The sequence below is a fragment of the Epinephelus fuscoguttatus genome, linkage group LG17 (genome assembly GCF_011397635.1).
Source record: "Epinephelus fuscoguttatus linkage group LG17, E.fuscoguttatus.final_Chr_v1".
In the NCBI taxonomy this organism is placed as follows: domain Eukaryota; kingdom Metazoa; phylum Chordata; class Actinopteri; order Perciformes; family Serranidae; genus Epinephelus; species Epinephelus fuscoguttatus.
In genome coordinates this window covers 24,624,913-24,646,326 of record NC_064768.1, presented here as the reverse complement: position 1 = coordinate 24,646,326, position 21,414 = coordinate 24,624,913, and the positions used below count along the sequence as shown (strand labels likewise).

General features: G+C 39.8%; 2 protein-coding genes and 1 non-coding gene across 6 annotated transcripts in view; all 3 read right to left on the bottom strand.

Annotated features, from left to right (window-relative positions):
- si:ch211-199g17.9 (uncharacterized protein LOC108180085 homolog) overlaps positions 1–2,839 on the bottom strand; it is a 37,850-nt gene extending 35,011 nt beyond the window's left edge. For 3 of the 4 annotated variants that reach the window (XR_007451456.1, XR_007451457.1, XM_049601898.1), the window contains exons 1-6: positions 2,625–2,839; positions 1,963–2,007; positions 1,819–1,881; positions 579–653; positions 332–379; positions 101–155 (exon numbers count right to left, since the gene is read on the bottom strand). Coding sequence is in view for 2 of the 4 variants with exons in the window: in XM_049601898.1 (XP_049457855.1) it covers positions 101–155; positions 332–379; positions 579–653; positions 1,819–1,881; positions 1,963–2,007; positions 2,625–2,640 (302 nt within the window). In the remaining 2 variants the exon portion in view is untranslated. Of the gene's footprint in view, positions 1–100; positions 156–331; positions 380–578; positions 654–1,818; positions 1,882–1,962; positions 2,008–2,249; positions 2,565–2,624 lie in introns of those variants that run through there. The other variant, XM_049601899.1, reaches the window with a different exon arrangement.
- LOC125905443 (U8 small nucleolar RNA) lies at positions 826–958 on the bottom strand. Its single transcript, XR_007451660.1, has one exon. It is a non-coding gene; the product is annotated as a U8 small nucleolar RNA (small nucleolar RNA).
- Positions 2,840–3,982: 1,143 nt separating the features above from the next.
- Positions 3,983–21,391, bottom strand: grinaa (glutamate receptor, ionotropic, N-methyl D-aspartate-associated protein 1a (glutamate binding)). The gene is made up of 7 exons (XM_049602458.1): positions 21,241–21,391; positions 12,323–12,662; positions 11,862–11,977; positions 11,523–11,723; positions 9,715–9,843; positions 7,360–7,503; positions 3,983–5,896 (listed from the first exon to the last, which is right to left on the bottom strand). The coding sequence occupies exons 2-7, from the start codon at positions 12,624–12,626 to the stop codon at positions 5,747–5,749; spliced, it is 1,044 nt and encodes a 347-aa protein (XP_049458415.1). The 5' UTR covers positions 12,627–12,662; positions 21,241–21,391; the 3' UTR covers positions 3,983–5,746.
- Positions 21,392–21,414: the final 23 nt, after the last annotated feature.

Here is a 21,414-nt window from a genome sequence, read left to right as displayed (position 1 = left end):
CTTAAAATATGGAGAAAGGAAACTGCTGATGTGTCATGTTGAGATTCCAGCACAACACACATTAAAAACATCCATAAACTGGTTAGTGGGATTAATTTACCTGAAACAGGCTTGCTCAGACAACTCCTGTTGGATCTGCACCTTCCTGGCCAACTCTGGGGAAAAACATTTCATCTCATCAGCTTATTCATACTTATTGTCTGTGTATATTTACAACAGATGACAGATTTGTTTCCAGATACAGTCAACCAAAACTTTAACTCTGCATGACATCAAATCTTCATACTTATTGGGCAACAATTATTACAAATGTACGATTGTTTGTGTGTACCTTCTTGTTCTTCAAGAATTGCTTCCAGTCGCTCTGCTTCAGTTTGTACTGTAAAAAAAAAAAAATCCTGGTAATAATGTACACTATTGTATGTGGTACATAGTGCAAAAATGATTGCCTAGAGGACAGGTATACAGTCACTCTCTACTTTTAGTGGGTCTTTGACTACATCTCAGCAACAGGTACAATAATATATTGTACACTATGTGGGTCAAATACAATTATTGGTGATGATTTTGAGTCTTACAATTTGCTTGTTCTTCCTGCAAAGAGCCAATGACTGATTCCATCTCCTTAATGTCTTTTTCCGTGGCTCTGTTAGCTGAACAAAACACAGTGTAATTAAAACCCGGCAGCTGTACAGTTATATCCAACAGACACTTAAGCATTTATGATATACTCTAAAGGAAGAATGCAGTTGACTTCCCCAGATAACTGTATAATTGAAATAATCCATTACATAATCCTACATATTCTTATTTTTGACAAGAGAGATCAGAATGAGTCCTGTGGGGTGTTGCTGTTCCCCACAAGACAGAGATATTAATCATATCTCATAAGTCTCCATTCATCACGATCTGATACTCCTTAAAAGGAATAACAGGTAAGGATGTACCTTACTGAAGATACTTCAAAACAGCCGAAAAAACTGATATGATCCTTACAAAAAGCTGTCTTACTCATGGTGTGAAATTCCCACGATAGTGTTCAATTTGTATTTGTCACATGTATAGTTTTGCTTAACCTCGGGCCATTACTATGTTAGAGTATAAAGATTTTTGTTCTGTGTGCTATCCTTTCTGTAAAAACTAAAACGAAACGCGAGTTTATTAGCATATGGAAAGCACAACGAGCCTTCTCATTGGTGCATCTTTACAAAGCTTTTTTTAACAATCTCAGACCCCCGTGTTGAAGACTTTTCACATCGTACGATCAGATTATCTGTATAGGAGACGCTACACGTGGTTCACATGCTCAGTATTAACTGTTTTTATTATAAATAAAGAAAATACCCCAGCGCGATTTATCACCGGAAGCGGAAGTGTAGTTTCACGAAGACTAACTACAATGTCAAGATGGTACACTAAATCTTGCTATCGCTAAGTTACCAGTTTAAATTAGTGCTGGCCCGTACAGAACAGTGAATACGTGATTGTAGTATCAGGACTCACACCAGTATGAATGATCTCTTTATACAACAGGTAAATAACAAGCTAATAGTTAATTTATAAAATTGCCGTAACACAGCAATTCAACACGACGACGGAAGGACGTGGAAGGTGGAAGAGTGTAACCTAGAAAAAAACTCGTCTACTATTTGTCCGACAGATGTCGCTATTGGGTCTGACCAGGCCTATTGAACACCCTTCGTGTCAACTTCCTTTTCTCTTCTGTACTTCATACAAACATATAAACACGACGAATCAGAATATCTGATTTACCAGCAATATAAAACACACGATAGGTCCAAGTCAGTTAAACACTACCTTCATGCGTGTTCCTTATTTTGTCCACCAACTCTTCAACTTCGGGCTCCTGCATTCCTTCAACTGAAAGCAGGAAAAGACAATAATATCAGCCTCTCTGGGGATTTTCAAGATTTGTTTCAATTGTACTTGGCCCCACTTTACCTCCATTCAGTCGAATATTATTAATCAGGTCATCAATGTTGAATTCTGTTTTGAATGAAAAGAAATGTTAGATACATAACAAGTTTTTGTCTTATTTTCCCATCATGTCCCACTGTGCCCATGAGTGTTACCTGGCTAAAGGTGAACTTAATGTAGTGTCATATTTTGCCCAAAATTAGCTGTGCGGCTAAAAATTATGAAGTTTATGTTGATTAACAAGCTATCTGCATACACAACAATGCTAATGTCACTTCAAGTTTCGGCTCAGAGTGTGAGGGTTAACGTACTTTTTAGATAACGTTATCCTAAATACAACGTTTAGCCGTTGTCAATGACTTTTCAAGATTAAATGACACGTATTTAACTGTAATGATCGAGTTAGCAGCCAGCTACAAGGAAGATTTTGACACTAAACTACTGTCTATTCTGCTACAAATCGTTACCACCGTTTTATTACTACAGGATATTGTTAGCCGTTAAACTAGCTAACGTTGGCTAAGCCGTTACAAAGCCAACAGTTAAGTGGCAGTTGCTATAATTACAATTAAGTTAATAACTTAACAGTAACTGTTTTATAAAATATTTCTCGTAGGCGTTTTAAAATCAGTAGAAATTAGCCAGGATAGTGACTTGTAAGTAAATTAAAACGTATGCCGTCTAACCTGCCTGTTCGTTCATCGTTAATCCAGCCACAAGAGATTTTTCCGCAACTCTCAAAATGGCGGACGTGCCCACTTAACTGACGGGACTGGAGGACGAGAAGGGAACGCGACGTTTGGCGCCGCGCGTGCACTACAGGAAAATACGTTGTAACAGTGTTTATTTCTTGTAGTTGGGAAGTAAACAGTGCCATAAACTTGGCAGTTGCTTGAAGAAAATTAATACCATATGTCCACAAATGTTTTATTACAAATGAATAATAATGAATGACACCCCCTTGGCAATCACAAACAATATGAAGATATACTTTATTAATCCCCATAAGCAAATTATTTTTTTTTTGCACTCACACAGGCCCGAAATACACAGACATGCATCTACAAGACTTATACATACATTCAATTGAGCCGACAACCCTTCTGTTTCCAAACCAGGAGCCTGCAGACTGAGCTGCTGACCCCCTCCCCTTACAGGGTAAGGTTAATCTGCAATTTACTCCAAATATCCACATTTACAGTTGAAATCTCCATGTACATCACTTGCAGTTATATTTTTGACTATAAAAATGGCTTGTTATTAAACTTAGTTTGATTAATTTTTATTTTGATGACGTTCAATTCTTTAAAATCAAAATTGCTCATAACATGTAACAAGTTATCCACAGTTCATAGGCTTTAACCTGACCTCATACTGGATGTCAGTATTCAAGAGTGAAAAGAAAACAATAATGCTGAATTGGCAAATATTTTTCACACAGAAATATGGCATAAGAAAACTTTAAACAACCATTCTTTAACCCTGTTTAAGACATGTGACCTAGATATGCACTGAGAGGAACATTTTAATACTGAAAAATAAAGACTCAGCTTGATAGCTGACAACCTATGCATTGTTGGGGCCTAACTACATGTAACAGAGTTACAGAGTCTAAATAAAACATTAATTCTGTTGTTTTGCATCTTGTCACTGTGCAGCAAGGCCTCCTTTTGGCATATTTCTGAGCTATGCAGATCAAATTTGAATGCAACACATATGCACTTATGTTTTCGGAGGTTTTTAACTAGATAGCCCAGTTTCAAACATGTCAATTATCAACAAGTGACCAATGTAATAAGTTAGATTATTTTGATGGAGCAGTTAAAACAGTTATGTTACATATTACATTTCAAACAGGGTAACTAGTAATTTGTAACCTATTGCATTTTAAGTGTAACCTTCCCAACACTAAGCAATAGTGACAATGTTAATAAATTACCTCAAACTTATCTTCTGCATTCGTACTATGACCTCTCATTTACATACTACCCTTTTATTTTGAAAAAGTTTTCAGAGGGGCTTGGGTAAATGAACACACAAAGTCTGACACCTTTACATTGTATCAGTTTTAATGAAAAGCGAACAGCAGTGTAGAGGAATGCGGTTCCACTTTGATTTAATGCAAATATACAATGCAAACAGACCCACAAAGCCCCGAAATGACTTTATCTATACACATCAAACCACTTAGGAGTTCTATGTACACATACACGTTAGTTAGATACAAACACAAGAGTTAAAAAAAAGTCTAACAGGGCTGCCAAACGACACTGTGTCTCCCCAAAACAGGAATACCTGTACAGTGCGCATTATCTGCACATGCAAATGAGAGGAGAGAGTCATGCAAGAGGTGAAAAATCAAAACAAATAAATGCTCATGTTAAATATATCATTCAAGTTGTGTGTGTTTAAAGAGTATTTTGGCTTCCAGTGCATTTTGATTCCTTTAGCTTATGAGTGTAACCAGCATGTGATGGTTTCACAATCACCTTAAATAATAGTCTTTAAACTTTCCATTTGGAGTTTGTGTTTTCTCAACAGCAGCCAAAAGCAACCTCAAAGCAACCCTGTTATCTACATCAAGCTCAATAAATAGATAAGTTATAAGTCTGTCGTCTGTCTACTTCACGAGAGTTATATTAAAATCCAGTGGCTGTGAAACTTGGATCAGCTTGGCATAGGAGTGGTCAGAAATTCCTATACTTAAACTTTAGTTCACATTGGTTATAATAAGGAAAAAATTAATACAGCACTAGATTTTCACTTCATGTTAATGACCAGATGAGAGGAAATTAGTGAGGACAGTAAGGAAAAAAAAGGAAGAAGGGTAAGAGGACATGTCGGCTTTGGAAATTATTTCAAAACATAATTTCTTCTTCCTTTTGAAAAGATATTCCATAAGAATATATAGTTTATAAATATTATGTTCTTGTTAGTCATATACATCCAACATTGATCTTCATTCGTTTGCCATTATACTATTTTAGTTACAGTACTGGGTATGTGAGACGTTCTGATATCAGAGCAAATTTTTCCCGAAAAGCAACACATCCATACGAATCACTCCAGCATGCCTTTCAGGGGCATTGGGGTAGGATATACTAGCATCATATACAATAGTACACATAACTATATACAGCTGTGACAAGCAAGCTAGAGGTATCCCCCTGGTAGCTCTAAAGAATCATAACACATCTTTAGTTGTGTTTCCAGTGTTGCCATGCAGAGTTACTGAACACCAGCGGGCTCAAAGGGAGAGATACGTTTGGGAGAAAAGACAGATTGAAAGAGGAGGGTATTTCTAGCACTAACTCTCTTCAGGCAAAGCTGGTTTGCATCAGTATTAGGCGCTGAGGATACCGTCCCCGCTCTTTTTCTGTTTAATCTCTGCAGCAAGGCAAGGCTGAGTGCCAAGCATCCACAGGATAACATGTTTTAACACGGTTTGTGCCGAGCCAAACTGGAAGTGGGGGGATAGGTAATGTAGCCTTCTGTGTTAGTAGAAGCAGAGGACAGTTACAGCAAGCAGAGTGGTCAAAATTGAGGAAATCATTTTGTCATTAATGGCAAGATTTGTGTTAAATAAATAATGTCCCTCTCAGCTGGATTTTTATGACAGGCTGCATCTGGTTCACAGCACAACTACCTGTTTTTAAAAAAAAACGTGTGTGATAGGAGAGAAAATGAGGAGTGTCATGGGAAAAGAAAGTGAAGAAAAAGTTAATGGATTTAGGAGAGCATGTTAGCGATGTTTCACAATAAAGGGAGGCATTCTGTATCTCCCTCCTGTTCTTTCCAAGGAGCAGCCTCATTCACGGGAGCGTCCCACAATAGCCAGGATGTAGAGGAAAATGTTGATGATGTCAGTGTAGAGGTTGAGGGCAGCAAAAATGTACTCCTCTGGACTCAGGGCCAGCTTCTTGTTGCCCAGGAGAAGCTGAGTGTCCACAGCCAAAAACTGCAGAGAGATAAAAAGCAGGGCAATAGTCATTTCAAGAGAATTCGACACTTGGGATCAAAAATGAATGACACAAAAATGATTTATTTCAGAGACACTAAATATGTACAGCCATGTTCTGTCATAAATCAAGCTGTAATTTTTGCTTGCTTGCTTTCTTTGAGCTTGGAGCCTATCCCTGCTGACAAAGGTCAAGAGGTGGGGGACACCCTGGGTAGGTCGCCTTACAATCATAGGGCTGACACATAGATACAGACAACCATTCACACCTATGGGCAATAAAGAGTCCCCAGTTAAGCTAACCTGCATGTCTTTGGATTGTGGGAGGAAGCTGAAGAACCTAGAGAAAACCCACACTGACATGGGGAGAACATGCAAACTCCACACAACAGGACCCCAGCTGGCCATCATACATACACTACAATTCAAAAGTCTGGACACACTTTCCCTACATCTCCTCTCAAGTTTACCTAAGGCCACGCTCAGACAGCAGAGCTGCAAGAGTAAACGCAGCTCCCTCTTTCGTTAAATGGGACCACAAATTGATGCAGTGATCATGCTCATGCACACGACTCAGACAAAAAAAAGGCAGGGTTTTCAACCTGGCTCCACTTGTGTTGGAACATGTATTCAACGTCCAAAAGGCTCACTTCTGCAACTTCAAGTTTACTTTATGTAGCTTACGTTAGCGAGAGCCTTAAATCATGGTGTGTCCTCTGCCTCGTTCCCCGATGTTACAGATCACCTCGCCGGTAGAAGCAGTGCTCCTCCTGCCGAGGTGCTTATCCCTGCTTCTCCTGGAAAAGCAGTCCACAGCGGTGGGGATCGAGGCAAAGGGACTGTGGGGTGGCTACCTAGCTAATTTTTTATCTCATTTGTGGTCTGATAAACAGTGTAAGAGAAAGAGAGTGGGTCAAGCAGGGGCTGAAAGAGGAGGGTGTATCTTCAAATTCTGTGTTAAATTTCTTTTTTCCTTTTCCAGATTTCTGCCTACCCCAGCTTTAAGTTTTCAACCTCCTCTGTTGGTACTAAACACTTACTTTACCCCTCATAAAATAAAATGCTTGTAGTGTTTTAACAGCTGTTTTGGTTGAATTTGGCTCTTATATTCAGATCTTAATAACATGATGAGCATGATTTTTTTTTTTCCTATCCGGTTTGTGCTCTACTATTAAACGTCCTGCAGATGTAATTATCCCTTATTGAGCAAAATAAAGTTCACTGGAAGGTGGAAAACTGTCTGTACTGTATGCCAATGGTAACTGTATCCTGTCTGGACGCCATTACCCCACAAATATCAAATTACCCGACTAGACCTTTGATGAGACTTACTGTTCTTCCTCAAGTAATGACATCCACGTGTTGCACTAAATTAGACATTTGCAACGTAACGGCAAAAACTTAACACAAGCAACAACCACTGAGCTTTATTAATGTGATTAATGTTTCATTTTGAAACTTACGCAGGTGAAGAGCAGGGCCCCCAGTGAGGCATAGACAATGTGCAGGATCTTGTGGCGAATGAAGATGCAGAGGAACGAGAAGAGCAGGAGCACAATCAGGCACACAAACAGCACGCCCCGACAGGAAGTGAAGTCATACTTGCTCTGTGGTGAAGAAGGAGAGAAAAGAAAAGTCAAAATGTTGGAAAATATGAGCTTCGATGAGACATGAGTCTCACCACTTAAAGGACGTACGGGAATTCACTTCAAGACCAGTCTGAATACTCTGTAAGTCATTTGTTCCTATGGCAATCACTCACCAAGCTATGGTCAGACTACATGCATCATATTATACATTGGGATGTGCGACATATGTCTCATTTATCACTTTAGTTTTTGTCTTGTTGTGTGTTTTAACTGTGTTTATTGTGTGCTGTATTGTACCACAAACAATTACGTTTTCTGCTTTGAAAACTGCAGTAATTAAGCCTCTTTAAAAGCAGTAAAGTCTTGATTCTACTGCACTAAATAACTATCAGCCTATGTCGCACCTACTGTTTTAAGATTAGATCACTGAAAAAGCTGTTAACCATTAAGGTAGTAATTTTTTAACAGTGCTGTATGAACCTCCTTGAACCCTAAGGACATCTGGGTCTGACCTAGTGGGCGTGCCAAAAGTTAGAACAAAACATTGTGAAGCAGCATTTTGTTATCATGAAACACAGACCTGAGGCCTGTACTACGAAGCAGGATTTGGACTTAGTGAGGTGACTTCGGGGTAAACTCAAGGTTTTCAGTACTATGAAGCTGGTTCTCTTTTTACCACAGCTAACCTGCTCCAAAACAGGTTACCTTCAGAGTATCAGATCACAGCCTGTCAACATCCTGACCTCTGACCAATCAGATCATTGAAGAAAAAAGTATCCATGAATTAAAGTCAAGAGTGACAGGGAAAAAAGAGGAGCCTATATGCTGGTATAGGTCAGTAGAATCACTTCACTGTTCCACGGCTCTGTTTCCACTGGCTTAGAAAGAGAGCTTCAAACATATGGAGAGATATGTGTGATTTTAGCAGGATTTGAAATTATGCAAAGTTTATTTTTGTCCGCAGCTACTTTTACACTCTGATTCCATCACTGCAACTCAAAATAACATGAGACACCTACGTGCTAAGAACTAGGATAAAAAAGATAATATTTTACAAGTAAAATAATCTACACGCTCTTAATAAGGTCCTGTTATTATAAATGCAACATTTTCATCAGTCAGTTATTAACTGCTTTTCCACCCTTTACTTCAGTAGCAGAAACAGTCTGGTGTTACTTTAAAGTGTATTTCATCATCATCCAACTTAACAGCAAAAAATACTCTATTCTAATGTCACACAGGCCCATAGCTCAGTGATACCTGCATGTAATTTAAGTCTAGGATGACCGTGAGTTTTTGGATAGGGTTTACAACGTTTGCAGTTTTTCCTTTTTAAAATTACAGATTGTCGTTTACATCGCAGACCTCTGACATTTTACTGTCTCGTAAACATGGACACTTGTGCTACTGTTTCATCAAATCTCATATGCATGGTTCTGATGATGTCACTTGTAGTTAACACCCCCGCCTCTTTCACATGAATGCTCGTGGCAAGATAGGGAAATCCAGAGTTGACTGAACTGGTTGATAACCAGCTTTGGAGTACCAGTTATCTAGACAGCCAATGTTAGGGTGGATCAAACCAGATAACGAAAAGATATCCTGGGTACATTGAACTGGCTTCGTAGTATATGTATATATATATATATGTGACAAGCTCTGACCTCCAAAGCTTAAAACATTCCTATTTTACACTGTATACTCTGCCTAATAATTAACTTATTGTGCATCTACATGTAGAAATACTTAATGCGTTCTTTTATGTGTTTTATTTTTTTTCAATGACTTAAACTGCGCAAGCTTACTTTTAAAATTTTGTATCTTCTGTATCACTTGCTTGTACTTTGCACCTTTTACCTTTACTTTTCTGTATTTTATTGCCCTGTAAAGCACACTGAATGGACCTGGTGTATGAAATGTGCTATACAGGTAAAACTGCCCTGCCTTGAGTCTAAGTCTATGACACACAAAGCTATTTGCTGAAATACTTCATTTGAAAAATTAAGAAATCAATCAAAAAGACAGATTTTACAGTCAGTACCTGTAACTGTCTTTCTCAGCTTGTCTCTACATGATATAAATGCAGTGTGTGAGACTGGCTAGGGTCACACACCTCAATGTAAAAACTAACCAGGAGAAATTCTTACTTTTGTTTTTGAACCAGAGTTACAATGTTTGTCTGTAGAGATTCAAGTGCATTTCTTCAAGCAGCTGTTTGTGTGTGCTGACCTGTAGTGAGAAGAGCACGACGGTAAAGCAGACCACTGCAGTGATGCCGACGGCCATGATGACGGTATCTGTGTCGTAGAAGCTGGCGATCATGCCCACCATGTAGGACAGGCTCAGGGTCAGGATGGACTGCAGAAAACATACATTCAAATGAACATTCTTTATGACATACATAACATGTTGTAGATTCAGGTGAGATGATGAAAAGATGGACCATCAACATACCAAAGAACCAATCTGGAATCAAGAACAATCTATGTAGTCTTTATGATCGATGTCTGGAATATATCACAATAATTGACTGATGTTGATGGAAGAAGAAAATCACTACTGTGTCTACAAGCATTCATGATGTTAATCCCTTGAACAGCATAAGAAAACAATACACTGATAGAGTTGTTATATAGTGTTAATCCCTGTATTAAAAGACCTGTCAATCATCTTATACCACACCCCAACAGTTTTGCCTTCACAGAATTTGTAGCCTACATGTTTCTCTATCATATGACTCCTGGGCTTGTCCTGAATCAGTTTCTGTTTCTGTACCTCCTTTTTCCTTTAAATCCTAAATCAGTTGCACCTTATCAACTTTCATTTGAGTTTCTCCCTCACCTCTATCTCCTCATCCCTTCATTCACTCCCTGAAAACATGAAAGGCCTCCATCTGACAGTCGGATAGCTGTGAGCAATGGTAGCTAGCCACTCTCACAGACAGGAAGTAAACACACTGCGGTTTGTAAAACTGACATACACTGATCAGCTAAAACATTAAAACCATTGGTGGGTGAAGTGAATAACACTGATCATCTTGTTACAGTGCAATGTTCTGCAATGGGAGACCTTTGATCATGGCATTCATGTGGATGCCACTTGATGTGCTTGACCGACCTGGACACCATTGCAGACAAAATAAACCCCGTCATGGCAACAGCACTTATCTATTATAGTGGCCCCCCAGCAGGACAATGCACCCTGCCACATCACAAAAACTGCTCAGGCATGACCCAAGGAATGGGACAAAGAGCTCAAGGTGTCGACCTGACCTCCAAATACCCCAGATCCCAATCTGATCGAACATTTGTGGGACGTGCTGGTACACTAGAGGTAGCCCTGATCTACGGTGGGTGCTCCTTGGACCAGACTTGGCTCTGACCTGTTAAGGCATGAACACAGGACCTCTTGAGGGTGTCCCTTGGTGTCTGGCACCACACCAAGTTGTGGGGTGGGGTACCAGCACGTTCCACAGATGTTTGATCAGATGGGGATTTGAGGAATTTGGAGGCCAGGTTGATGCCTTGAGCTCTTTATCATGTTCCTCAGACCAGCTCCTCAGACAGCTACTGAGGAGTGCCGTTGCCATAATGGGAGGTGACTGGTCTGTACTGGTGTTTAAGTGGGTGGAGCGTGCCAGGTGGTATCCACATGAATGCCAGAACCCAAGATTTCCCAACAGAACTTTGCACTGTAACAAGATGATCATTGTTATTCACTTCACCCGCCAGAGGATTTAATCTTTTGGCTGACTGGTGTATCACGCATTAGACGTCACATATTTATCCTCTGAACCCTGATTCGTCTTAACAATACAATACAAAAACCCAAATATAATTAGCCCACAATTATTCAAAACAGTCTTGAAAATGACTCAAAATGATCAATTAATTATCAAAAGTTATCCGTTATATTTCTGTCAATCATAATGCATTAATATGGTACATTCACTGTGCATGAATCTGTTTACCTATTATGTAAACAGACAACAGCTGATCCATACTTCTTTATGATTTAGTATGAGGGCAGACTCCTACCAGTGCAACCAAGTTCCAGGGGTGCTTGCGGCGGAAGTCTCCACAACAGCTGAGGACGATCAGAGCCACAAAGAAGACTGCATAGGACACGTAATACGTCCATGGATTACGTCGCACAAAGTACTTGGCGTCATCGACGAAGGTGAAGACGGCAACAAAGGAGAAAGTGACCAGAAGCTGCACTGTGAGAACCATGAAGACCTGGTGGGAAAGAGGAATGAAGCAGACGAGGGGAGACATCATGTATTGGTGATATTATATATTAATACGTTGTATTACATGCTTTATTTACTAATTCACCAGACCCATTTAATCCATCTGACAGGGTAAAGGGCCTACTTTTCTGATGAAGGCTTGTCGGATGGTCTTGTCTTCAAAGCCAGAGTTGGTGAACTCCTCATTGTCATAGTAAGATGGAGGTCCATCACCGTGGTAACCAGGGCTGCCAGCAGGTGCTGGTAAAGGACAATAGTACGATGATTAGTTTGTTAGTTTTTCTTTTAAACAACTGGCAAAAAGGCACAAAAGTATACACGTCTGTGGTGTTCTCAGCACACTCTGATTGCAGTATTGATCATCTCATTGATTGCCCAGTCATCTGTGTTCAGTCTGATCTAAACCAGAGAGAGAAATGTCTGCTCTTGTTGACCTGGATGAAAAATGTTCAAGGGTGGGTTTTTTTAGCATCTGCCGTGGTTAATCACCTCTGTGACACATTCAGGTATCAAAAAAAACCGAGGTTGCCTAGAGAGGGGAAAGTCTATTTGCAAAAACCTTACACCTTTGGTTCAACCACTCACCCGTGGGGTCACCGGGAAAGCCTGGCTGTGCGACACCTTGCTGATAAGGCCCCTGAGGGTAGGGTCCCTGTGGGTAGGGCATCTGAGGGTAAGGCATCTGAGGGTAGGGACCAGGAGCGAAACCCGGGCCTGCCTGGGGGAAGCCCGGCTGTCCGTAGCCTGCTGCTGGTGGGTACGGTCCCCCTGGGGCTTGGCTGTAGTTGGGTGGGGGCATGCCGAAGCCTGGCTGAGGGGGTCCGTAGACATTGTTATGAAGTGGGTTGCTCTCACCCATAACAGGGTATCCACTCTTGTCCTGGGACATGGTATGGGGGAAGGCTCACTCTGCTGCTAGAACAATCTACGAGAAAAAAAGAAGAAGAATCCGAATGAGTTTGATTGATGAAAACATCTGTATTCAGCAAAATTATACACAAAAAGGTAAGAACAGGTAAAAATTTAAATCTAAATCTTATGTTTGCAGTGTGAATATTTACAATCTCAACGTCTTTATTACATCTCAAAAGGCCCAGTGGGAAGCAGTGAAAACATAATGATGGTACACTATCTAGGCCAAACTGGCAAAGACACAAGCACCACATATCCCTGATTAAAAAGGTGACTGGCAATCAAACAATGCTGCAGGAAGAGAGGACAGAGGCATTAAAGAGCCGAGCTACAACACGGCTTTTCTGTTTCACAAACTAAAATCCAGCTATATCATGATATCATTATCATGCTGATTTGATTTTGCTAAAATATGCCCTTTACCTATGCTATAACAGATCAACTGTAACTGGTCTTCACAAGGTGTTACTGATTGTCGAAGAAGCTGAAAAAAATGATTGATGCTGAAACTTCCAGGCTTACAGTGCCTTTGGGAGAGAAAACCTAAGGGGGGAACAGGCCTATACAAAGACTGTTGCAACACCTGCAGCAGTGGAGAGAGCACAGGTCAGGAAAGAGACCAGAGTTATAGACTATGAAGAGCACCTGGCTGTAATCAAGGCCTTGAAATGGATCAGGGAGATCTGTAACCAAAGTACTGAAGAGAAGACTAAACGAGAGAGGACACCAGTAAGAGCAGGGAAAGGGTTTGATTTTCTGACCTAATGGAAAGCTAAGTGTTTCTGCCATGTAAACCATTCGCCATTGCTTCACAGTCACACCTGACGTTATTTCAAAGTAAATCATGATATTCAGTGAGATGAAATGTAGATAATAATCACACACACCTTAAATATAATTGCTGTAGAAAATAATACCCAAATATTAAAAGTAAAGTTAATCTATTAATTACTGTGTGAATTATTACATCTTACAAACATGATAAGGATACATAATTCAAAGCAATGTAAAGCTGTTCCTGCTGCAGAAACGGAGATCAGAGAGGAGGAGATGAAGAGAAGTTATGATTTATTCATCAGTTTTCACTCATCCTGTGGTATTTCACTGAAAAGCAGTGGGCAACAGCAAGTGCTCTAATGTCATAAAGTAGGCCACAGGTTAGGGAGCCACAAAAACACCAGATGAGACATTTGCGTCACACTGCTCTGAGGAGCGGGGAGGGGTACGTTAGTGTTACAGCTGGCTGTTCAGGCACATCTGAAGCACACACACATCTGTGGCAATGGCTGCAATGGGAAGTCCAGTCTGAACCCCTCCAGACAGAGGAAGTGAGCATAAAGAGGCACAAAAGGGAACAACACTAAATGTGTCACTGGCAGAAAGTGCAGTTCCTAGAAAGAGATGACCGCACATATAATAATAATAATGGATCATATTGAGTGTATAATTGATGTCACTTAAGCCTGCAACTATTGTTGATTGATTTTTTTCATTAAAAATTAATCTGCCAGTTACTTTCACAATTTCTCAAAGAGTATAAATACTTATCAATCATTTCATAAACAGTCAGAAATAAGTAAAAAAAAAAATAAAAAATCGATTGTCACAGCTGTCATAATCAAATTGTTTTGACCTGATCAAGAGTCCACAACAAAAAATATATTCAGATTACTTTTGCATAAAAGAGAAAATCTGCAAATCTTCACAATAGAAAGCTGAAACTACGTCATGTATGACCTCTTTGCTTGAATAGTGACTTTGCAAATTAGCAGATCATCAACAGAGTTGGGGATACTGTTTTTTTTTTTTTGTTGTTTTGTTTTTTTTCAGTTTTATCCAGCCAGCTTGGGGTTATGATGATGTTGGAGGGGATTCAGTGAGAGAAATAAATCACCCCTTAAACTGTGGTTTTCCGCAATTTGTTCTTTGTTCAACCTGACAGTGCAATACTGAAATTACTCTGAAACATTCATGTTCAACCATAGGTCTACTGGATCCTGGAGTGAAAATAGTTGATTCTTGTGAATGAACCTGATCTCAGCAAAATACTTACACCAGTAACCTCATTCATACCTACATGAGAGTGACAGTCCTGCACACTGGCTGTATGGACTTAGCAAGCAGAAAACATGAAGCACAGATAGATGGTGCGAGAGAAATTGAGGAGACGGCAAACACAGTCCACACCAGCGCGGACAGTGTTACCATGGACGCAGGTGGTGCCTTGGTAACGAAATGTATTATTAATCTGCTTTGCGTCAGGAAGAGGCCTGACGTATAGGCCAATACTGCAGTGTCCCTCCCCCGACCAGGCCCCCTGCACAACCCAGGTCAACAGGTTTCTGCGCCATTTACATAATGCTAATGAAGCATGTACATGCATGGCACAAAGCTGCACACTGGAACCACAGAAAAGTGGGGTCAGACTTACAAGGTTGATTATTGTTTTCAAATGTGCTGTGCAGGTTTGGCCTGCAGGAAAACTTCTACTGAGCAGGATGGGAGCCAAAAGCCAATCCCCTAATTGCTGACTTTAAAAGAAAAGCTTGAGTCTGCAGTGGACAGTGCATAGGCCTGTGCAGTTGAGACTACTACTACTGTACGCATACAGTACAGCTGTGTATGCAAACACATTCTTGGTCCTTATGCTATTTTCTTCACACACACTGGTGCGAGAGTTTAAAAATATCCATTCAGCAGCAGATTCGAAAGCTACAAATCATGCTTACTGTTTCTGATACTCCCTCTATCCTCCTTTCCAGGCCACACAGTAAGCGTTATGCAACATTGCTCTATTTCGCTCTGGCAAATGCATCCAGACTCTGGTGTGTGTCCTCATGATCTCTGTTTGTCCATCACTAGGACAGTGCAATGAGAGACTGTAGACAAACATGACAAGCGCTGGCTCTGCTTCATACTGACAGTCTCCATTAAGATCATAACAGATTACAGTCATCATCTGAGGAGCCATATCCCTCCCGGCTCTCCGGACAACAGTAGTTGTGTAAGGGGGAGCGTACAGTACACTGAGTACTCAATCTTGTTGAATTACAAGAAAAATGAATTTATCTGTCAGTAAAATGTTCGCATTTTTGTCAATATTGGTTTATCTAACAGGATCACTGTCTTGATCTGAACTGACAAACACCCTACTTAGTAATGATGTCACGAAATGCAGACTTTGTTCACTGGTCTCACACAAGACAGGACATCTGTCGTCTGAACAAACATGGGATGTAACTGAATAACCTAAGAGTCCTGAACTAATCATGTTACAGACACACAGTCGAAGCATGTGATCTCCTCCCTGTCCAATGTCCATGTAAAGCATTTAAGATTGTGACTCAGGCTTTAAAAGAATTTGCCATCCATGTAAGGGAGGGGAGATAAAGCTGAAATCGCATGTAAAATAATCGTGCTGATGTAAGTCGCAGTAAACTGGGCTGTAAGTGTTTCTCCATTAATTGATTGATTGTTAAGTCTCTAACAATTTCCTTTAAGATTTAGACTGTGGGAATTAGGGGGAGGAATTGACTGTTTTCATTAGTTTATAATCACTTCAACGTAAGAATCCTTGTGTTGTCGTTACTTTAGCATGAGCTGTTGACAGTGTCCGCCACTGTAGCTCAGAACTGACAATTCAAAAACTGACTCCAGATAGAGCTATCTGCATTTACGCCTTGGCCACCATTTTTCTACATGCTTTGCACATAGCAGAAGTTTCAGTGCAACCTCACTGCCACATACTGTACCACTCAATCCTACACACTGAACCTTGAACCTTAAACCTTGAACCTCAAGGTGATGTCATCAAATTGCTTGTTTTGTCCGAACAACAGTCCAAATCTTAAAGATATTCTGTTTATTATAACATAACACAAAAAAGCAGCAAAATGTGATGACTGAAAAGACGTCTCTGGGGAATATTTGACATTTTGCTTTAAAAATATAAACAATTCTTAAAATAACTACCAATTATTTTACTGTCAATCAATCGTTTCAGCTTGACTGTGTGCTGCAGTAAGGTAAAACTCTTCATATGTGTGACACAAAAACTACAGTAACTAACTTTGTTGAACTTTAATTAAGGCTAGTTCTGAATTATTAGTGTGAACAACCTGTAGAATATCTCCCGGTCCTTACTCATGTTCATATTCACAAATTGTCGCAAAAGCTTAAGAGGATCCTGTAAATCATGTTTAACTAAAGTGACTTCAGCATTTTGATTTAATCCGTACTGGCTTGTTTGTAGCTTTTTATCTGTGTACAATGGATTACCTCCGTGGAAACACACCATGCAGTCAACAGAATGTCAGAAATGAGCATGAAGTCACAACAGCTAGGTCAGCAGAGATGCACTCCCCTCTGATATTTTGACAACAGATGTCTGTGTCTTATGATGTTCATACACACAGCTGTAATCACTGAAAAGTATTTGATTTAATGAAGTAAAAAAACCTGCAAAATAAACTAACATAAAACCCTGGTTTTGAGGAGGAAACTACTTTCAGACGAGAGTGAGGTTAAAGCACTTCAGTAAAGGACAATAAAAGGTAGTGCCCTCTCTTTTAACCACTCATCTCACAGTTGCACAAGATCAACTCAGCAACCACAACAGTTTCACTTCCATGTCTGACAAGTGGTGAAAGTGAACACAGTCAATACAGTTTAATTTTTTTTGAGAGTGGTGAGTCAGTTTGGGGCACTGTTTGCGCAGCTTTACAAGCATTACGTGGGAGATTTCAAATCCTCTTAGGAGAGACGCCCTGACGCTAGATGGATAAGGACTGTGCCAATATCCCCAGCTTCTGCTGATAGCTATCACTAGGGGAATTAGGTTATAGAGACGGGGTGGGGGATTCAGTGGGCTAGCCAGAGAGCCACGTTAACACAATTAGGGTAGCACAATACCCCCACAAACCCATATACAACATACTGTGTGCATGCTTGAGCAACACCATGAAACACAGTGACAACACAGGGACAGCCAGTAAAAGCAGTGGGGCCTGTACAAAGGGCAGTGTGTTAAAATATGTGGCACCACAACATGTTAAAAATAGAAAGTTGTAATCTTTGATGGAGGATGACTTAAATAAAATAAAAAGCACCACTCAGTTTAAAGATGAAGTGTCCAACTTTTGAGCATGCAATACTTTTTAAAAGCTACAAACCAACACCTATCACTGAGTGACATCTAAAATAAAATGCTGTTTCATTGTCACATGATGAGTGAGTAATAAAATTTTGCAACCTTTGGGGAGAAAAAAGATTTCACATGCTTGTTTCACACAGAACACAAACCACAGAAGCAGCACAATGGTAACATTTTGAGTCCTGTTATGAAATTGCCACATGGACCACCTGGTAGATAAATCCCCCACTGAGTCGCTGCCAGCCTATCTGCCAGCCGATGCAGCAGTCTGGCGAGATATTGTCATCGTGACGCGCCGTGTCAGCAGCAGCTCTGGCTATGTCAAACCTGCAGACACCTCGCCTGGTGACAGATGGCTGCACTTTAGGTAGGTTAGCATAGTATGGCAACATGCTGCTACAATTGTGAAAGAAATCTCAATTATATTTTTATTTTATAATAACAGGACAGATTATTTGTTATAATAATATATATATATATTCCTTCATTTCCTTGTGCTCATTATAACAACATGAATGAACATTTACAGTTGTAAAACCATAACAAATTCCCAGGATTCTCATTACAACCCCCAATTTCATACTCTATTAGGAGAACATTTTGTTGTTCCAACAAAAAAAAGGAGGAATGTGGTAATAACAAGAAGCAATAGTCATTACAAATTAAAAGCATCTTGTTGTAAGATGAAAATAGTTGTTTGTATCACTAGCTTAAGAGTTGAAATCAATTATTATCTCCTTGTAATGTGTAAGCAGAACTTTCCCAGCTTCAGGAGGCAGTGAAAGCAGATAACTCCGCTATATCTCTTGTCAGGTCAATATAAACCCACTGATCCTCGAAAATCACAATCTTACCAAACAAAACTGAAGTGTAAGCAAAACACACTTATCCAAAATGTTAAACATCCCCTCTCGTCAACACTCAAAAGCAAAACAGAACAAGCACTTAAATGCTTTTTATGGGATGAGGCAGTTATATTCATGGCTGTCGCGGAAGTTCAGTAATCCTGGATTTAGTTTACGTCAGTTTCACAGCTGGATGTTGAGACAACAGCAGAAACATCCACTAACCTCTCTTATAACAACTCCCCTTGCCTTGTTCTTTCATTAAATAACCGTCGACATTATTAAAAATGTTCATTCAAAATCCCTCACTGTAAAACTGTGTCATACGGAGAGCAAACTAATTTGCTCTGCATGGCATCATGCGTGTCCTAGTAACATCCTGTCAGGGAACAACAGAGAGGCTGTTTTTGACTGAGCTGATGAGCGTCATGCTCAGGTATATTCCTTCAGCTTCAATCAACACAGGACAGCCGGACTGTAAATGGAGAACTTCAAACAGTTACACTGCCAACTTATAAATAAAACCATTTAATAAGGGGTCTAGACTGTAAATAGCAAAGGACAATTTTTAGCTAATGGAGACGGCGTATAATTGGACATGTGTGGAGTATTAATGTAGAGGGCCTGATGCTGAGATAGCAACAACACATACATAGACACAAGATATGGGTAATATAGCAGCATTGCTATTGTTGTTCTTATATTGCATCTATACAAAGCTGAGGTACTTTGATTGGTCAGGCGTTTAATTACTGGTTTAACCAAAACAGAAAGGTCTGGTTATTTAATCACTGAATGGTTTTGCTATTGATATTCTGTATGATTTCTCACTAAAAAACACAATAAGTCTTGCAACTAATGATTTTTTTCATTACTGGTTAATCAGCACTTTGCTTTTACTGATTAATCAATTTATCATTTGGTCTATAATATGCCAGAAAATTGTATTAACTGTCCATCACAGCCCAAGGTGACATCTTTGAATATCTTGTAGTGTTGGTCCAACAGCCCAAAACTCAAATATATTCAGTTACAATTATATAAAACAGGGAAAAGCACCAAATCCTCACATCCTTGTGAAAATAGGTGCACATCGCTGATAATTCATAATCATACATCTCCTAACACTTTGTAAGTACTTTGTAAGACCATGATCATATCCACATTACATTTGTTTAGTTAAATACAGCATGAAGTATGAATGGTTGCAATCAAAACTGATCACATTATTCATAATGACTCCACCCTCATAGACTCTGGTTACCTATACTAACCACATTACCCAAAAAGCACCGGCCACTTTAAAGAAACTACGAGAACTACCTCACCCTCACTCACCATTCACTGTTTTTGTCTTGTATGCAAGCTACTATTCAAATAGTTTAATATTTGCACATTTGAATTGACTACAGTTAGATCTTTGCACTACTTGATTGCTCTTATTTATATTTATTTTTGTATCATCAATTCTATCTAATGCTATCCTTTTGCACAGTCTGCATCGAGAGTTCAGAGTGAAACATTGTTTTGCCTGTACATAACTGTAGAATTGACAATAAAGCCTCTTGAATCTTGAACTTATATGGAAGAAAAGCTCAGAAAAAAATGCTTTCATTATTGATTAATCTGCCAATAATTCTCTAGATTCATTGATTGATCATTGGGTCCATTAAATGTCAAAATATTGCGAAAAATGTCTGTTATTATCTGCTAAAGTCCAAGCATTTAATGTGTCAGTTCTGTCAAACCATCATCAAAGATATTCAGTTTATCATCACAGAAAATAGGTTTTCAAAGAAGCTGTAAATCTTAACATTTGTTTGGCACTTTTGCTGCCAATATCTGACAGCTCAGGTAAAAACATATTAATAATTTACATTTGAACAGCATCACACACCGTTATATTAATTACATGTAATGTATAGTGGTTTAAAACACACAGGAATGTACACGGGAGGACACTAACGCACCAAACTGGAGCAGAAAAAGGTTGCTGAAACCAAAACAGAAACATGGATCCAACATAAACAGTAAGCCTCGTTTTCATGGTGCACCTCCAGCGGGCGCACCTCCATCTAGGCCTCAGCAGCGCAGATAAACACTGCGACACTGCGATCATTTGTTAAACTCACTCACACTGGCCCCAAGCTTACAGAAATACCACCTTAGAGAAAATGCTGATGAACTGAGAGTGATTTAAAGGGTATATATCCAGTGATGCTGGTCGCCATGATAGATTCATTTAATAAGTTTGGGTTTTTTTTTTAAGACGATGACCACACGCCGCACCCCCATGTTAACGGTGCTGAGCTGACAGCTGTATATTAAAGCCAAATTTATATTCTTTGTGACTCACTGTATCTGTATATGAACCGTCGTGCTAATATCATATTTTGTTAATTCACCTCTTCCTATGTTGCTGACGTTAGGTGACAGGTGGCGACAGGCATGATGCTGACCGTTGCTAACCGCACCGAGCTCGCTAGCCGCACAACCAGCTTATTTAACGGACAAAAACAAAACAGTTTCAACAAATAAAACACTCACACGCTGTAAACACAACGTACTCTCACTTAACTCTAACACACACGTACCTTTAATGTGTTTACTCCACAGTAGCTGCCGACATTAACTCTCCCTCCTCCTCCTCCTGATCTGGACTCGGGCTGAACAACTGGGTCGGGTCGAGAGCCGCTGACGACACCACACGACGTGGTCACGTGACGTGTGGGAATCTCCGCGTGCACAGAAAATGACACAGTTTATCT

Bases quoted from the DNA above. Each gene is read 5' to 3' on its own strand.
- grinaa (XM_049602458.1), bottom strand. From the start codon at position 12,626: ATGTCCCAGGACAAGAGTGGATACCCTGTTATGGGTGAGAGCAACCCA. The intron at 7,504-9,714 runs GTCAGCACACAC...TCTTCACCACAG, and splicing joins TCGTGCTCTTCTCACTACAG to AGCAAGTATGACTTCACTTC. The intron at 5,897-7,359 runs GTAAGTTTCAAA...ATCTCTCTGCAG, and splicing joins GGGCCCTGCTCTTCACCTGC to TTTTTGGCTGTGGACACTCA.